The sequence below is a fragment of the Chelonia mydas genome, chromosome 4 (genome assembly GCF_015237465.2).
Source record: "Chelonia mydas isolate rCheMyd1 chromosome 4, rCheMyd1.pri.v2, whole genome shotgun sequence".
Classification (NCBI taxonomy): Eukaryota; Metazoa; Chordata; order Testudines; family Cheloniidae; genus Chelonia; species Chelonia mydas.
The window spans coordinates 12,438,649-12,457,150 of NC_057852.1; the positions used below are offsets into that span (position 1 = coordinate 12,438,649).

Here is an 18,502-nt window from a genome sequence, read left to right on the forward strand (position 1 = left end):
GGTGTATAGAGCTGTGCTCGCATCCGGGCCAGAAGAGCTCACTTACCCTACCCACCACCCCAGAGTATGTGCCCAGGTTCCAGTGACAGCCATGTCCAGGGACCCTGCTGTAACCTGGTTAGTAGGGTTAAGCATGTTAAATCAGTTCTAGGGTTAACTGCACCCCCTCCAGTATACCCCTGTGGGTCTCAAGTCTCCAGCCATCTATGGGTGGGGATCGTCATGCTGTCTGGAGTGCTTCACGAGTGTGTGTGCCAACTACAGGGCAAACACACCAACCTGGTGGTATGTTCTATACCTAGATTTCACCAACTCAGTAACAAATGTGAACTCCTGGATCCCCGTGACAGTCTTACCATGGAGTCACGGACCGTCCCTGTGGGCTCTCCAGTCACCTGGGCAAAAGCTGGACTTCGTGATAAATGGTCACTTACACCAAAAATCACAAAATATTCAGGTTTCTCCTAGTTCCAAGAGACCAATCACTTACCCCAGGTCAATTTATACCTTAAATCAGTGCTACTCAAAGTGGTGGTCCGCGGACCGGTGCCTGTCTGCGAACCATCGGCTGCTGGTCTGCGCGCACATTGGGGGGGAAAAAATTGCCAGTTCCCCACATCAGATAGCTTGAGAAGCACTGCCTTAGATCTCACACCAAAGGCAATATTGGTAGCCAATCCTATGGTAAACTAGTGAATGATTTATTAATTAGGAAAAAGAGAAGAGTTATTTTTATGTTTAATGCAGGTATCATATATGCACAAAGGAGTTCGGTCTTTGGTTCCAAAAGGTGAAATTGAATGTCTTTTTAGGGCTAACCCAGGTTGACCCTGGGGATCTCTGCTTTTTGTTTCTTAGCTCCAGCCCTTGTAAGAGTCCAAACAGCAAAGAGATGAACAATCTTTGTCTACTATCTTTATTTCCCTCGTCCTACATTCCAACCAATGGGACGAGTCCTTCTGCACATTCTTCTCCTTGAGTGGATGGGGTAATCAAAAAAGCTTTCGTCCTACCCACTTAATTTTAATAGTTCTCCTGGATGGGCGGGGGAATTTACTCTTTCTGTCTGTAGTCACAAGTTCAGGGCAGGCATTTTGACAATTATAAAACACTTATATTGTACTTTATAGCATGGAATATAGATGTTACAAGTAAGATTAATGCAGCAATTTACAAGCATTTTCTCGAGTATAAACACATCCTTACAAGTCTAACACCTGCCTTGAATGATGTGAACATATAGGTGGACTGGTTTCCAGCTATATATTTGTCAGTGCTCAGCTGACACCTAGAGGCTTGGCAAGAAGTGGCACCTGCTTTACCAGCATGTCCAGGTTCCACATCCCTCTCCCTCCAGATGGTGCTTTTAGGATTGCATCTCCCGGCTGTTCACTGTGCTTATCCCCCAGCAGGTCTGACCTCAGTCCAGCACATGCAGTTCTGCTCTCTCCCAGGTGTGTGACAGCGTTACCAGCAACCTGCCAGCTTTTACAGAGCACAGCCTGTTTACGTAGGACAAAAACAACTAGAGAAAACGTCACACTACAGTAAACGGTCGACGCCCCTGCTAAGCTTACCAGGTGTCACCCATCTTCCACTTGGAGAGACTGGCAAGTTCCAGTCCTTCCAACCCTTCTAACAGCGTTTTGCTCTCTCTGTTAGTCTTACATCAATTTGAGGATCAAATGAGGGTCCCTGAGTCAGCTCCTTTATACCAATGGCCCATTCTTTTCTGTTGGGCGTCTTGAACCCAGTCTGAACCAGTATGTGCAGTTCTGCCTAGGGGCAGTACTTCAGTGGAGCCGATCACCTGTCTGAAACCTTGTAGTAATTCTCCCCTGCTGATTTTAGTTCCTGGAGGAAACCGTAAACTTCTCCCAGGGAGCTAGAACACAATCCCTCGCTCACACAAATACATCTAACATTTACCGCTGCACAAGTCTCTGGGCATTCTCTGTGCCTGTAGAGCCTGGCACCTCTCACCTTGCTAGCCTTTTGAAGTTTTCACACTTCGAAGGTCTACCTCTGGCACAGTAGTATTTATTTGCATTACTGGAGTGCCTAGGAACCCTAGTTATGGATCGGAGCCCCACTGTGTTAGGTGCTGCACAAACACAGAACAAAAATGTGGTCCATTCCTTAAACTGCGTACCCTAAGACAAGAGACAACAGTGGTTATGGATTGGGAATGACAAGAAAACGGGAATGACGCGTCAGCTGCCTAGCTATTGTCAAGTTTTTTGTAGCCATCACAGCAAAGGAGCGTTTGAAGGAGGGATTGGAAGGAAGGACAATGAGGTAGCTCTGCAGATGTTTGTTAGGAGCACCTCTCAAGCATAACGGGCAGCTTGGGTGAATGCACTGAGGGATTTGTTTGAACAAGTGGGCGATGGAGCCTGGCATCCTTGGAGAGCAGGGGTGGGAGTCGGCATTTTGATAGTATATGAGATGGTAAGTAGCGTGGGGCTAGACCGTCAAAGGCCAGCAGTTGTTTGGCCCAATATTACAACAGGAAATATTACAACACTGTTTTCAGCCATGTAGAGACCTAGCTGTGTCCCAGAAGTGCTCTTCAGATCCCTCTTAGCCATCATAATTTTAGCTTATATTTTTTTTTGCCTTAGCTGGATGTATTTCTTTAGGGCTGTGATTCTTTCATGGCCATGTAAGTAGCCTCTATCCTAAGATTTTTAAACTTCCTTCTTCCCTTTTGACTTTGAGGTTTCGGACTAGCTCTTTGAATCATTTTCTAACGTTTAGTGTCACTGTGCTACTTAGGTCACAGGGTTCCCCCCTGAAAGATCTGGAACTTAGTTATGTAGCTGTCACTGTAGCTTAACGGCTCAACTGTATTTACTTATTGAACCAAGTCCTGAGTTATTTAGGGCTCCATAGATAATAGCCTCTCCTTTTGCACGCTCGAGAACTAGCTGCTGTTACTAGTGTTGAGAAATAGCTTCAGGAAGCTTTGCTCTGGTATGACATTGGAGCGGTTTCTTTATGAGAAGTTGAAGTCACTCATTATAACAGTGTTTCCTGATCTGGAGATCTACCAGAATATGTGTATACCTATAACTTGGGATTTGCATCCATACACGTTCTACTGCATGGTCCCGTGTAACCAGAATTTTCCCCTGCAGATTCTATGGACTCCTTTAGCTACGGCGCCACTCCCCCACCTCTAACCTAATCTGTCCCATCGCCAGGTATTGTATCCCATTGACTCTTGCCATCTGACCACGTTCCTATAATGCCTGCTGGATCAAGTCCCTCTTCAGTTGCCAAGTCTTCTAGCTTGCCGATTTTTGCTTTTAATTTTCTTGCAGTGGTACAGCCGCTTTTCCGATGGTGGTGGTGGTGGTGGTTGACAGTGTGCTTATTTTTAATGAACTCCTTCATCTTACATCTTATAGCTCCTCTGGAATTTTACCTTTGGGGTTCGGGCCCGCGTTTTATCCACCTACGTGACATACAGAATGGAAATGTTTTGTGAGGAGCGTGGCAGTGAAGTTGATCGCCCGTAGCGTAAACCTGGTTTTGTGTCCTCTTGAAAACTCTCTCTTGTTTTTTGTAGATAATATCACGCAGTTGCGGCGGAGAGGGCACTTTTCGAAGTGCCCCGAGGAATACAAGCATTACTGTGTCAAAGGGCGATGTCGATATGTCATGTCGGAAGAGATACCAGCTTGCGTGTAAGTAAAACTTCCAAACCAAGGGGAAGGACATAAAATTGCACTAGCCGGGGCTTGATATGGTGAAAATATTTTAGCTATCCACACGCTGACTCCTAACTAACTTGGTCCACATAACCCTCCACTTGCTTTCTCAGCACTGGGGGTTGTTCCAAAGCGTCAGGAGCTTTTTGAAAGGGTGACGCAGACGCTCCTATTGAAACGTGAGAGCATGAAAGTTTTGAATCTGGTTCAAGGTTGGAACCTTTCCCAGGCTGGCTGAAAGTACGCAAGCAAAACCTTCTGTGTCAAATAGTATTTAGGTTTTCCAGTAACACAGAGGCACACAGGTGATGATAGTGGGAAGGAGCCTTTTGTGAAACCTTTCCTTTCAGTGAAAATGTAAATAGAAAGCTTGACTAGTTGTCTTCCTAGGTACTTTGAATGCTAGTCAGGGATAAACAAATTTTTAAATAGAGATCAAAAATATTCATAAAGGGCCTGATCTTGCTCATATTGCAGTTAACGGCAAAGCTCTTGCTGTCGTCAACAGCAGCCGGGTCAGTTTCTTAAAGCAGCTTGGAGAAGGGCTAAAATTGCATGCCTCAGAAGCCCGAAGGGTTTGATCGTTCCCCTGCAATTCTAGCTAAGCTGCTGTTAAATTCCAGTAAAATATTGTCCGCGTCCTGCTTCCTAGCAATTTTCCGGTAAAGCTGCCCTTCTGATCTTTGCCAGGAAGGGACACTGGATCAGCTTGTTCTGAATTGGATTGGTCAAAGATGTGTCCAGGATGTGATGGGTTGGACCCCCTCCCCTTTTAGGGTTGCCACATGATGTGCTGGGGTCCCACTAAGCCCGCCTGTCCCATCAGCTTGGGCTTCACTCATTCTGTGTTGCTGTGACCGGCTGTCAAGCCCCTTTTCAGCACACACACACAGGTAGGGACACCCAACTGTAGAATCACACAGTCTGCGATCAGCTCTCTCTGTGGGAGGACTCAGCTAGGGGAATGGCCAGCCATCACGTGCACGCCTCCTTTGGAGTGTAAACCCAAAATATTATCTTGCGTTGTATAGAAGATCTGCACAGCGCAAGCTCATAAAAATTGCTCCCTCCTTCAATGTGGAGGGAGGTAGGCACAGCTTACCCCCCCCCCCACCCCAAGATATGAATTGCACAAACTGGGTTTTGAAATAAACAAAAAATAAGTTTATTATCTACCAAAAATAAATTTTAAGTGATTATAAGGGATAGCAAACAGAACAAAACAGATCACTGAGCAAATAAAACAAAACGCACAAACTAAGCTGAATACACTAAAGAAACCGGTTACAACTAGTAATTTCTCACCCTAAATGTTGTTTTAGGCAGGTTGCAGAGTTTTTGCAGCTCAGAGTTCCAGTTATGTCTCTTTATAGGCTAGACTCCTGTCTCAGCCTGGACTCAGCCCTTGCCTTTCCCCTGCTTAGTTCCTTTGTTTCTCCAGTTGTTTTTAGCAGTCTTCCTTCTTGGGCTGGGAAGCAATGGAGAGAAGAGCCATGATTGCCTTACTTCCCAGCCTTAAATAGACTTTACATAAAGCGGGAATCCTTTGTTTCCAGTGGAAAAATACCAGCAGTGTCCAAGGTGGTACTCTGTACCAGGTGACATCACATGACCCTGCAGTGTCAAAGCAACATCTCAGGAAGGTGGGAGATTAGTATCTTCAAAGTCTTATTGTTCGTCTTAATGGCTCATCCAGGCTGATTGCCGACTGTCTGGTGGGCATTCCCCCAAATACACACACAGTTATAATTGTTACATAGTCAATATTCCTAACTTCAGATACAGAAATGATACATGTATACAAATTGGATAAACACATTCAGTAGATCATAATCTTTCCAGTGATACCTCACATGACCCATCTTGCATAAAACATATCTTAGTTATGCCATATTCATATCATAACAATATTTCTATGAAGAATATGGGCGTGATGCAACACAGGTATCTTGTGTGGCTTTTCTAACCACAGTTTTGTCCTTCATTCAGTGTTATCACACAGTGAAATATATTTCTCCATTTGCTGTAATTGCCTGAAGAGAATTGTCCAAGGTGAAGATAGTTTCCAAGATGAACAAAAATATCTTAAAAACAGTTGGTGGGTTGTTTTTTTGTTTTTGGTTGCATTTTAAGAATTGGACAGGAGAGAGGTGGAAATATTGGGCATTGCATACTTCAGAATGTGTCCTCATTTTATAGCCACTTCCTACATGGCCCATGATGCTCCAGTTTTCCTAGTTAGATCTCCTGCACACAATTACTCTTCCTTGCTTGTTAAAGTCTTTCAACATACAATTCCATTCCACTGAGAGTGCCGAAAGGAGCAATAATGATATCCATGAGAAGCTTGTGAACTGACTGCATAATCTAAGCTTTCATCTTAACCAGAAATACAAGTAGCTTTCAAAATGGATGTCTTAGGTACTTATCTGGCCCTATTGCCGTAGTATGAGCGCTTCACAATCTTTAGTGCACATATCTTCATGGCCCGCAGGAAGGCGTCTGTGTGGAGCAGGGAACTGAACCCGAGGTCTCCCAAGTCCTAGTGTATGGAAACTAATCGCTGTGCATTTGCCCTGGTGATTTTGGAAAGTAGGGGAAAGGTTTTCCACTATCCAAACCAAGCCGCTCCTATTCAGGACTTCCTCACCAAGGCCCCAGTTCAGCAAGATAACACACGGTTAGCCTTAAGGATGTGACTAATTCCACTGACTTAGTAGGGTAACTTGTGCTTAAAGTGAGGGCATAAGTACCTGGCTGAAGTGGGGGCTAGAGATCCTGCTTGTCTCACTCTTATGTGTGCACACTGAGGCCTGGTCTAAGCTACAGAGCTAGGTCGACGCAAGGCAGCTTACATCCACCTAACTATGGACGTGTCTGTGCTTAAATTTTGCTCCCGCCGATGTAACTGCCCAACTACACTGACTTAACTCCACCTCCACGAGCGGTGTGGAGTCAAGGTCAATGTAGTTAGGTCACTGCAGTGTCTAGGTAGACACTGCACTGTTTCTGGCGACTGTTAATGGCATTCAGGAGTCATACCACGCTGACAGTGCAATCGAGGCAAGCGCTTCTGGTGAGGACGCGCACCGCCAACACAAGGAGCAAAGTGTACGGGCGAAAGCGATGCAATTACTGCGGCGGTGGTATGCCGACGTCAGGGAATTTTGTAGTGTAGACATGGCCTCGCACACCTGGTGGCAGGAAGTCATTGGCTGCCCCATGAAGACTTTGGGGGGTAGGGTTCTTCCCCCTTGCAATCCCTCCCCTGCAAGTGTTCCAAGAAGACAGCTGCAGAGGTACATGGCAAAGGTGGGATGCAAGGTTTGAACAACCTTTTACCCTCAGTTCGTGAATGTGGGGCCAAGATGTGCGTGAGCCTCGGCTTTTGGCCTCTGAAACATTCGCACAGCCCCTCACCTGCTGAGCTATGCAAGGGCACCAACTTCCCCTCTTTCCTGTGGCTGCTCGACCCCCTTCTGCCTCCCGGCCCTGCCCCCACTCCACCCCTTTCATGAGCTCCCCCCCATTTCAACCCCTTCTCCAAAGACCCTACCCCAACTCCGCCCCCTCCCTGCCCCTATTCCAATTCCTTCCCCAAATCCCTGCCCCACCCCCGCCTCTTCCCCTGAGAGCACCACATTCCCACTCCTCCCCCTCTCTCCCGGAGCGTGCTAATGCTGCCAAACAGCTGTTTGGCAGCGGCTGGCTGAGAAGCACTGGGAGGTAGGCGGAGGAGCGGCGACGTGGCGTGCTCAGGGGGGAAGGAGTTGGTGGGGCGGGGGGTGAGGGGAGCTTGGCTGCCGGTGGGTGCAGAGCACCCACTAATTTTTCCCCGTGGGTGCTCCAGCCCTGGAGCACCCACGGAGTTGGTGCCTATGGAGTTATGGCTAAGTGGCTGGGCTTTGTACTGGAATGGCTATTAGAATGATGGCTGCGAGCTTCATGTCGGTGCCTCGGTGCTTGTGGTTTGGGGGAATAGTGAGCTTTAGATAATACTAATTACAATAATCCACACTAACCTTTTGTAAAACCTCCTCTGACGGTGCTTGGTTGACTGTGCATTTGTTCAGTGTTTGCCGTTTGCTCTGCCCTGTGCAGGGTGCAAAAATCTAGTCCCGCCCCAGGGACTGTACAGTCAGAAGCGCCTGCAGTCGGTGTGTGTCAGACTTTTCACGCTGTTCCTTTAGCACTCGCACCAGTACGAACCGTGGAAGAGCGAGTGTAGAGGGGCCACAGGTGTTTATACTGCTAGGGTCATCTAACCCTCTTTGAACATATCTAGCCAACACAGTGATAAGGTGGGGCTCACTGGGAAAGGTAGAGGTGACTTAGTGTGATGTATTGTGATTCCTGATCAGAAAGGCAAATATCCAGCACCAGGTCAAAAGGTGCAGCATTTCTAGCATGCTCGTGCTGCATGGGGTTTTCTCCCACCTGACCGTTTTCAGTCAGGAAAGTGGGCTAGAGGTGGGAAGACGACCCAGTGTAAGCCGTGGTGGTTTTTGTATTGCCCCAATGTAGCTACACCTTTTGCTGTGGCACTGGTTCAAACCCTGGCTGTAGATTTGCTGTATGCAGGCCACTTCTTATACTCAGTGCTGCAGCTAGTCTAGTGCAATCCCTGCAGTGTAGACAGGCCCTTTCACAACAACCTCCCACTGACAGTTGCCTTCCTGAGATGAGTGGGAGGGCAGGGGTGTGTGGGGTGCACTGCTGTTGATGGAGGGACATTACAGTGGATTGATCCCCGCAATGCCTAAGGGAGGAAAGCAAAGAGATTCAGGATGAAGATTTTTGTCCTGAGTCCCTCTCCCTTTGTGTGCTGTGTGCGCTCTCTTCACTTCTTTACCTTACGTAATCTGGATTTCATTTGCCCCTCTGAACAGAAGGCATGGAATTGGCTTCACCAGACAGCTGGGGAGGTGTTTAAATTCAGTCCACTCTTCGATAGCACTTCATCAGGGAGACTGGGACTTGGCTTGTAGTGGCTGGGTCACAAGTCAGCTCATGAGGTTCCGTTTCTGCAGCAAAAAGATTGTAAAGGCCCAGGGTGATTTTTGGCAGCTGTGCTGTTTCACACCGGTGGAGAGTGACTCCACACATCCCAAGCCGAGTGTAACTCAGCACCCCTGCGAATGCTGCAGTTAACCTTGAGAAATTTGAAAATACAGTGAAATCTGCCCAAGATAATGAGCCGGTCTCTTTCCCAGAATACACGGGGTACCCTGCTGCTGTCATAGGAGGTTGTCTCTGGTCGGTATTGATTTGTGTTGGTGCGTGAGTGGTCTCCAGGCGGGTTTGCGCTCTCCCTGCCTGCTGTGAGTGGTGCTGGCAGCAAGTGTCCTCAGTGGGGCACTCCTTGGAGAGCCAAAGCCCAAGACCCTGCAGGAAAAACCAAACCATCCATCTCTGATCACCGGCCCGTGTCCCTCACCCTGATGAGTTCCAGGGTCCAAGGGACACCCTATGCTCAGGGGTGGCGTATTAACACTGTGGGTGGTACCTGCTCCACCAGGCATATGTGAGCAAGCTTGAAGCTGAAAAAGGTTATGCTTGGCTTTAACCCATCCCTGACTACATCTGCAGCAGCCTGGTGGCAGGGTTCACCCAAAGGCTCCTCTGGGCCCCAGGTTTTGATACAATGGATAGTAACTTGGGGCCCAGTCCTGCAAAGCCTTGCTCATATAGGGCTGGATTGTCACAGACCTTGCTCAAGGAGGCACGACCCCTCTCTTGCTCCCTGCTCAGATTGTGACTCCAGGTGTGCGGCCCCTGCTCCGCCTGATACCCCCACCTGTGAGCCAAGGGGAGGGACTGTCTGGGAGCCACACTTCATGCTGTGCTCTGTTCCTGGGGCAGCCCCTTGTACAGGGCAGCGATTGTGTCCCTGTGCGCGTTTGAAGGACCTGGCCTTTGATGCCCGTTCCTGTGACCATTGGGTGTTCTCGTTGCAGTGTCAAGTCTTCATATTGTCCCGCTTTCTCTCCCTCTTGCAGCTGCGAGAAAGGCTACACGGGCGCAAGATGCGAGCGAGTGGACATATTCTACTTGAGAGGAGATCAAGGCCAGATGGTAGTGATTTGCTCGATCGTTGCCATGGTGGCGCTGATCGGCCTGGTAATATGCATATGCATGTGCAGTCAGTAAGTATGCTTGTGTGTTTTGCATCTCTTTGTTGTGCTCGTGCATATGAACACTTGTGAGGTCTGTCTAACTCCTCCACCACTTCTACAACGGGGGGGTTTTGGCCTGGAAAGGAAACTTCGGGCATTACTGGGAGCCTTTTGAGGAATGCTTCAAGGGACGCGCTCGTGATGGTCCTCATCGTGGCTTTTCAATACAGTTATTTCTCATTGCTCCTAATAGCCCCAGGGTCCGTCTACACAGCAATAAAAGACCTGCGGCACAGAGTCGCAGAGCCTGGGCCAGCTGACCCGGCCTCCTGGGGCTTGGGTTGTGAGGCTAAAAATAGCAGTGCAGGTGTTTGGGCTAGATCCTGGGCTCTGAAATCCAGTGAGCGGGGCAGGTCTCAGAGTCTGGGCTCCAGCCCAAGCCTGAAAATTTGCGCTGTTCTTTTTAGCTCCCAGCCCCCACCTCAAGCCCAAGCCAGCTGACACTGGCTCTGTCCCCTTTCAAGACCCACTCCTGAAGCACTGCAGTTGCTAGGAGCTTTGCCATTGATTTCAAGGGACGCAGGACCCAACCTGACAGATGAAAATGGTAATTGGGTTCCTGCCAGCATTTGGATTTTTCTTCGGGGAGCTATTTGAGGCGTGGTGGTGTCCGGGGCTTCATTTTTCTGGGCGCTGTGCAGGTAAACAATAGGACCGTTCTTGCCCCAAAGATCTTACACATTTAGTTTTGAGGATGGAGGACTCCCTCTTACTCACCAAGAACCTCTGACTGATGGCAAATGTCTGCGGCCAAAGGAGTCGCCCGTATACAGGGCCTGCTAATACCTGGAACAAGCACTGAACAGGACAGAAGTTATCCATTGATTTGATATACAAGCAAGTGGCAACTGAGAAATGGGGCCCACAGATGCTTCCCAAGAGTGACGGATGAATTAACGGTGGAGGCAGTGGGTCTGAACACATGGGTTAGAACTCCAGTCGAGCTCTTCCCTGGATTCCCTCTGTGGCTTTGGACAATTCACTTGACTTCTGGAAGGGCTGCTCTAGGCACTGTTTTGTACTGATTTAATTATAGCCGTTTCTGGGAAGGCCTGAGGCTTCAGTGCTTTGTTGAATTGGAGCCCCAGGGCCCTTTTCAACCTCCATTGAAGTCATGGGAGTCTGCAAGGATTTTTAATAGGGGTTGGAGGAGAGTTGACCTCATGTTTATCTGTAAATTGTGGCAACTAGTTAATGATCTCCTAGGTGTGCTGGGAGGATTGATTGTGGTTTATATAGGGCGTTGTAGCTGGAAAGCGCTCTATGGGTCTTAAAATATTTTAAAGTGGTGGTAGGGGGGAAACATTTCTGATTTGAGAGAGACAGTGAATTTCTGCGACTAACCAAGTTAGCTTAAGTTAATCACTGACTTTGCTTTTCAAGTCACTGTCGGAAGCGCCGCAGGAGGAGCAAGGAAGAAGAAATGGAAACGCTGGAGAAAGATTTGCCTACCAAACAGGAGGATGTCCTAGAGACGGACATTGCATGAAGGTGAGTTAGCATGGGAGGAGGGGATGCAGAAAACTAAGCCCTGTCAATGTCATGTTTAAACTCCACATGCAGCAGCTGGGTTAGGAGTGACTCTGTAAAAACGGCCCTAGGGGCATCTCTTGGTTTGCCCTCCGGTGACTCTGTACCAGAGTTGCTCAGTCTAAAATTAAAAACTAGATACTTTTTAAGAGCCCAGCCCTGCCAACCCAAGCTGGGCTGTGAAAATCAAGCTGTGTTCTTTCCAGCTCCTGCCCCGTCCCACATGGGGCTTCTGCAGGCCAGAGTCATCCCTTGGGTTCACCTCTACAGCTCCATTTGGGGGCTGGGGATGGACAGGAAGGGGGGAGGGCGAGGTTGGAACGCAGTGAAAGGTCTGCAGAGGGGTGAGTAGAACTCAGAAGGAACACAGTTCGAACAGGCCAGGTCTTCATGCTGCTGTTAATGCATCTCTCTCTCTCTCTCTCTCTTTTAACCTCTACAGGTTACTGAAGGCACCTGCGGGCAGGTTCCACACAGCACAATGTCTTGCTCTATGGGAGAGGGACACAGAAGGGCTATTGCCCAGATAATAAATGCAGATGAATAACAGGTGTTTTTACATTGTTTATTTGTAGCTATGTCTTGTGAAAACAAAGGGCACAAGCGCCATTGAAAGTCTTCTCCTAAATCTCTTAGCCTTAATACGTTTTATCAAGTGTAGCTAATGTTTATCAGAATAACTGATAGGTTTTTCGTAGCAAATTAATGAGTTATGGTTCTGGCATATGTAAAGAGTATTTTGTGTCAGGGGTTCCCAATCCATGTTACTGTTTGATCACATGCCATTGCTTCCACAGAACTCTGCCTCATTCAGTGCACAGGATGGACTGTGCACTAGGAGAGAAACATGGTTATGTAGCGAAGGAGGCTGTTGTCTGTCGGGCCCCTGCCTCGCTTGTTGCAGTTGAAAGGTGTGTAGTGGATGAGGCAGGAATTACAGGGAGAGAAGGAATGGGCTCCTGGTGAAGGTAGTTGGATGCTGCCCTGGAGAATTGGATTCTAGCCCTTCCTTTGCCACAGAATTCCTATGTGATGCTGGGCAAGTCACTTACACCAAAATGTTCAGTTGGCCATGAATTGTGTGTTTTGTTTTCTGGGTGCCTTCTTGGAGATACCTGGGACCAGATTTGCAGAAGTGCTGAGCACTCAGATCTGCAGCTGAAATTAGTTGGAGTTGTGCTTTCAACATCTCCAATGCTGTATAATGCTAAGTTCTCTGGAAGATCACGTGGTAGGCCTCGCAAACTGAGCACCCAAAGTTAATGGACACTCGATAATGATCTTAATCTCGTTGCCTCGGATCCCCAGCTGTAAAACTGTAGTCCCCGCCCCAAAGCACGGAGGCACTAGAGCACGTCAATTTAACAGCTGTAAAAATTTTTTTAACTTGGGCAAAACAAAATTTTTCCTAATCTTGTCATCAGAAACAGCTGAACCATTTTAGCTGAAACTTTCCAAAATAGAAACACCCAGCATGGAAAGTCTCGGACCAAACAGTTAATCTTACAAAGTTACAAGTAACTGAAAACAATCGTATAAGGGAAAGTATAGGTAGGCATGGCAGTATTAGACTTTTATTTTTGATTTTGACTGGTGGTAATGTTTATTTTTAAGAATATTTTTCCTATTTTTTATCTATTTCAGTTTTCAGCTGTGGGAAATTATGGGAAGGCCAGACAATAGGAGGGGCCAGACAATAAATATTTAATCGGTAGACCTTGAGATTCAAAAAGCTAGTTTTATAACCATTAAAGCACACATTGTCAACATCACATGCCAAAATATACAAAGTAAATATCCTTACATTAAACTCTAAGTTCCCAAGCAGTGTTTTTCTTTCTTGCCTGTCTGTACATTTAGATGATCATCAATGGATACATTTTTTTCGTCACTTTGTGTGTGTACAAGCCTGGGCGGCGGGTATTGTAGGCAGGGGGAGGCTGTGCCTCCCCAAACAGCCTGGCATGGCCCTGCCCACACTCCACCAGGCTCTTTCCTGCCTGCTGTTTCCTTCTGTGGCCGAGAGACTGGGCAGGGAGGCTGAAGGTCGTGGTGTGCAAGGCCATGACACGCCGCAATATCCGTCCTCCCAGCGGTGGGATCACACTGGGGCTGGAGGCACTCCTGCAGTGCTGCCTGCCCGCCCACCCAGCACTGGAACCACGCTGGGGCCGGGTTGGGGGGCTCCGGCTGCGCTGCCCACCCAGCGCTGGGGCCAGGCCAGGGGCGCATGGCGGGGGACAGGGTAGGGGAGCAGAAGGAGCAGGGCAGAGGGGGCTGGGCTGGTGGCTAGCCTCCCCCAGGGGCGCATTTACCCGCTGCCGCCCATGTGTACAAGGAAATCCATGTTTACCCACAGTTACCAACAAAAAATCTCATCCTTCCAAGCTTAACTATAGGCAGCCAGGATCAAGTCCACCTGTAATTTATTTTAACTGGGCAAGGTCTCATTGATATGAACGGGACGCTTGCCCTTTTGACACATCAGTGGTTGTCTGCATATTGATTCCCACACAGGAATATTGCCTTGAAAAGAGCCAAAATAATGCAGTCAATTGGTGCCCCTATGAAAGTGGCTCATCAACGGAGGAGAATTCTGCTGTTGGACAGTGGTCTGTTGCAGCACTGTAAACTCTCAGGCAAAGAAAATGTGTTTGACGCACGGGTGAGCGGCTGCAGTCGTAGAGCCGTCTGCTGCAGCTGCGTTCACGCTGGCTTGGAGGAGGGCCTACTGTGCAGCACATTCGAGACCAGCCTCCCTGTAAACACACAGGGCTGCTTCTCCCCGGCACTGTTCCTGTGAAGCGAGTTACCCTGAGGATGAGTGGGCGCCATCGCTTTGAAAAGGCGTTCTAGGGAGCCGCTCTCGCAGGTCGGACGGAGCTCGTTGGGTTTACGTGCACTGTGTGGGGGCTCATCTTCCGGAGGGGGATTTCCCTGCTGTTGCGCACCGAAAGCAGAGCCTGTTAGGGAACGGTGGCATTAACTTCTAGGTCAAGACGCCCTCACCAGGGCCGAGTGCCATACAGGATGGCTTCTATCTCGCCGAGCGGTTTTGGTTTCAGAATGCTTAAAAATAGGTGCCCCGAGGAACCCAGTGGTGAACACGTCCAGAACAACTGTGGGGACCTCTCCCCTGAGGGGAAACAAGTCGGCAGCAGCACCCACACTGCAGCCACCACTTTTAAAGCTTCCAGTGCCGCTTTGAGCGTTTGCTAGAGGCCGGTGAGGGTCACCGCGCGCGCACACACGAGCTACAGTACATAGCAGGGCAAAGCTTTCAAGGACACCTGGTGTTGGTCCACAAAAACAGGAGCTGCCTTTTGCATGCAGTAGGCACCAGAGTAGTAAAAACAGGCTCCTTTTTTTCCATAAAGGGAGGCAGCCTGGCCTACCGGCTAGAACCCTGGCCTGGGACTCAGGTGACAAGGGTTCTGTTCCCAGCTCTGCCACTGGCCTGCTGAGTGACCTCCAGCAAATCCCTTCCCTGCCCTGTGTCTCCGTTTCCCCATCAGTAAAATGGGAATAATAATGCTTAATTCCCTTGAAAAGTGCTTCGAGATCTATGGATGAAAAAAGCTGTATGAGAGGTATTGTTATTCAAGCCAAGGGAAAACTTTACACTGTACATTGTCTAAAGCAGGGGTCTCAAACATGCGGCCTGCGGGGTTATTTTCTGCGGCCTGCCAAGGTCCGCGTGCCCCCCCCGCCGCCTAACTCCAGGCGCTTCCCGCTGCCAAACAGCTGTTGGCGGGGCTTAGAGCTTTCCAGAAGGGAGAGGGGAGGAGCGGGGAGCTGCGTGCTCAGGGGAGGAGGCGGAGAAGAGGCATGACAGGGGCAGGGCCTCATGGAAGGGCTGGAGTGGGGGCAGGGCTGGGCGCAGTGTGGGGGGTGTGTGTCAGTGATGCGGCCCTCGGGCCAATGCACTAGTCCTCATGTGGCCCTCATGGTCATTTGAGTTTGAGACCCCTGGTCTAAAGTAACTTTTTATTTCTGGAGTAACTGTGTATCTGTTAATGCAGCTGAAAACACAGCCTTAAGTCCTTTGCTGAACAGGAGCTTTGCATCCTTGTCCTTTGAGCCATGTTCAGGAGAGGACATCTGCACTGTTGGGATATTCCTCATGGCCCTGAGCCCAAAGCATAGATGCGTTTTAACTTTCAGCAGCCATGCCTAATAGGTGGTGATACTAGTGCAACATGTGTGTTTAAAATTTGCCTTTATTTTCACTGTTCTGTGAGCCAGCGCTGCATGTGTGCAGACAGAGTGCCTTGATAGATCTGCTCTAGAGGGTAATGGAAACGGGCAGGTAATTCAAATAGAATGGTAAGCAATAGCGTTTAATAGAGCTCTGTGCTCCCTACTTGGAGAAAAACAGAAGTCTTTACTGACTAATCTCTGCTCTGTAGGATCACAGGCAATACCCTTCTCTTGTTCGTATTTTGCTGCCTGGTGGATCATTCTGTAAGCGGGGGAATAGTCCTGTTATTGTGGGGAACTTTCCTGGCTTCTGCAGTACCCTGGTGAAGTAGGCTAGCGAAAGGATCTGAGCCCTCGCTCCCACTTCCTTTACCCAGTGGCCTCCCTGCCCTTGAAAACTCCCCTTCCACTCCCCTGTCTGGCAGAGTCCTCATAACTCCAACAAGGCTGCGCCCAGGATTCCTGGGGGGCTCGACCCCCAACCCTGCTGTGGTCACCTAGGACAGGGGCTAGGGTGTCCCCACTCCGGGGTGCTCTCTCTGCACTGGACACTTCCCTGACCCACTGATCGTTACATACAGTTTGAAGCAAATGCAAGTTATTTAATCAACAATTAATTTTAAAAAGAATAAGGGAAAATGGGAAAGGTTAAAGGAAACACATCACCCCGCTCTGTGGCAGGGAACATCACCAACAGCGTCTCTGGAATGTCCGGGCAGTTCACAGTCTGTTCCTTGTAGGTCCCAGACCTCCTGCTCCGGCCCTGGCTGTGCTGCAGGGATGCTGCAGGTTGGACACTCACTCTGGTGGTGGCCACATGCTCTCAGGCTCTAGGTGGCCGGGCCCTTCTTCCCAGCGTCGCCCCCGCCCTGTCGGGGTTACCAATCCCCCCCGAGTCTGGCCTGCAGAGCCTCCTAGCTGAGGCATCTCCCTGTGCTGGGCCCACTGCCTAGGGTCCCCCCTCGCTCTCCCCAGCTGCTCACGACACCCGGCTCCGGACTCCTCCAGCCACAGTTCCAGCTCCAGCTCCAGCTCCACTCTGCCTCAGCTCGGCTGCTTCTCTGGCCCCTCTGGCTCTGGTTGTTGCAGCCCTGCTCCCAGGGCAAGTCTGCTCTGCAGGCTGCTTCTGTGACTCTGCTCCCAGCACTGTCCTGCTTCGTGGGCTGCTTTTCTGGACCCTCTGGCTCTGGTTGCTGCAGCTCTGCTCCCAGGGCAAGTCTGCGCTCTCTGGGCTGTGCCTCTGGCTTTGGGGTTGCAGCTCTGCTCCCAGGACAGGGTCTGCTCCCTCTGGGCTGCTTTTCTGGTCCCTCTGGATCTGGCACAGCTCTGCCCATCGACCCTTCCCCCTTTTAGTAGTGGGACCTGGCAACTAAAACACCCCCACTGAATGTTAGTAAGGGAGCAACAGTCCCCTTACGTTAACTAGCATTTTGCGGCTGAGTTTTAGAATTCTACCAAGGCCTCTCTTCTAGTTGGGAATCTCTCATTCAACTCTGCCAAGCTTTTACACGCCTGGAGTATTGCGTCCAGTTTTGGTCCCCCCCACTACAGAAGGGATGTGGACAAATTGGAGAGAGTTCAGCGGAGGCCAACGAAAATGATCAGGGGGCTGGGGCACAGGACTTACAAGGAGAGGCTGAGGGAACTGGGGTTATTTAGGCTACAGAAGAGAAGAGTGCGGGGGGATTTGATAGCAGCCTTCAAGTACCTGAGGTTCCAAAGGGGATGGAGCTCGGCTGTTCTCAGCGGTGGCAGATGACAGAACAAGGAGCAATGGTCTCAAGTTGCAGTGGGGAGGTCTAGGTTGGATATTAGGAAACACGATTTCACGAGGAGGGTGATGAAGCACGGGAATGGGTTACCTAGGGAGTGGTGGAATCTCCATCCTTAGAGGTTTTTAAGGCCCAGCTTGACAAAGCCCTGGCTGGGATGATTTAGTGCAGGCGTGGGCAAACTTTTTGGCCCGAGGGCCACGTTGGGGTGCGAAACTGCCTGGAGGGCCAGGTAGGGAAGGCTGTGCCTCCCCAAACAGCGTGGCCCCCGCTCCCTATCTGCCCCCTCCCACTTCCCGCCCCCTGACTGTCCCTCTCAGAAGCGCTGACCCATCTAATGCCCCCTGCTCCTTGTCCCCTGAGCACCCCTCCCGGGACGCCCTCCCCTAACCACCCCACTGGGACTCCCACGCCTATCCAACACCCTCCCCCCCACAGAACCTCCGCCCCATCTGACTGCCCCCTGTCCCCTGACTGCCCCCCGGGATCCCCTGCCTCTTATCCACCCCCTCCGCCCCAACCCCTTACCATGCTGCTCAGAGCGGCAGGAGCTCACAGCCGCACGGCCTGGCCGGAGCCAGCCATGCCGCCCAGAGCGCTGGCAGCGCTGCGAGGTGAGGCTGCGGGGGAGGGAGGACAGCGGGGGAAGGGCTGGGGGCTAGCCTCCTTGGGTGGGAGCTCAAGGGCCGGGCAGGACGGTCCCGCGGGCTGGATGTGGCCTGTGGGCCATAGTTTTCCCACCTCTGATTTAGTGAGTGTTGGCCCTGCTTTGAGCAGGGGGTTGGACTAGATGACCTCCTGAGGTCTCTTCCAACCCTGATCTTCTATGGGTCTATGCGCAAATGCACCAAATCCTGTTTTGAAAGAACGCTGTGATTGCTACAGCGAAACCTTTCCTGCCGCTAGCACTGAAAGCGTTACTGGCTGCTAACGTGCTGTTTGTTTGGCAAATCTCATGTGTTCTAACTGTCAGCACCACTTAGCCCAAAGGAAAGCGGTACGTCCTTTATTCAGTGCCTTCTTGCCTTGAAGGGTGGGACTGTGGAAGAGGAACAAGTTCATCTTCTGTGTGCGATGGCTTCTTCAAATCTCTATATTAGGAAAGTAA

At 50.0% G+C, this 18,502-nt stretch overlaps 1 protein-coding gene across 1 annotated transcript in view; it reads left to right on the plus strand.

Annotated features, from left to right (window-relative positions):
- Nucleotides 1-11,971, plus strand: part of BTC (betacellulin) — a 29,379-nt gene extending 17,408 nt beyond the window's left edge. Inside the window, exons 3-6 of the mRNA XM_037896661.2 lie at nucleotides 3,575-3,692; nucleotides 9,716-9,862; nucleotides 11,276-11,383; nucleotides 11,865-11,971. Coding sequence (XP_037752589.1) covers nucleotides 3,575-3,692; nucleotides 9,716-9,862; nucleotides 11,276-11,381 — 371 coding nt within the window. The 3' untranslated portion in view covers nucleotides 11,382-11,383; nucleotides 11,865-11,971. The remainder of the gene's footprint in view (nucleotides 1-3,574; nucleotides 3,693-9,715; nucleotides 9,863-11,275; nucleotides 11,384-11,864) is intronic.
- The last annotated feature ends 6,531 nt before the right edge of the window (nucleotides 11,972-18,502 follow it).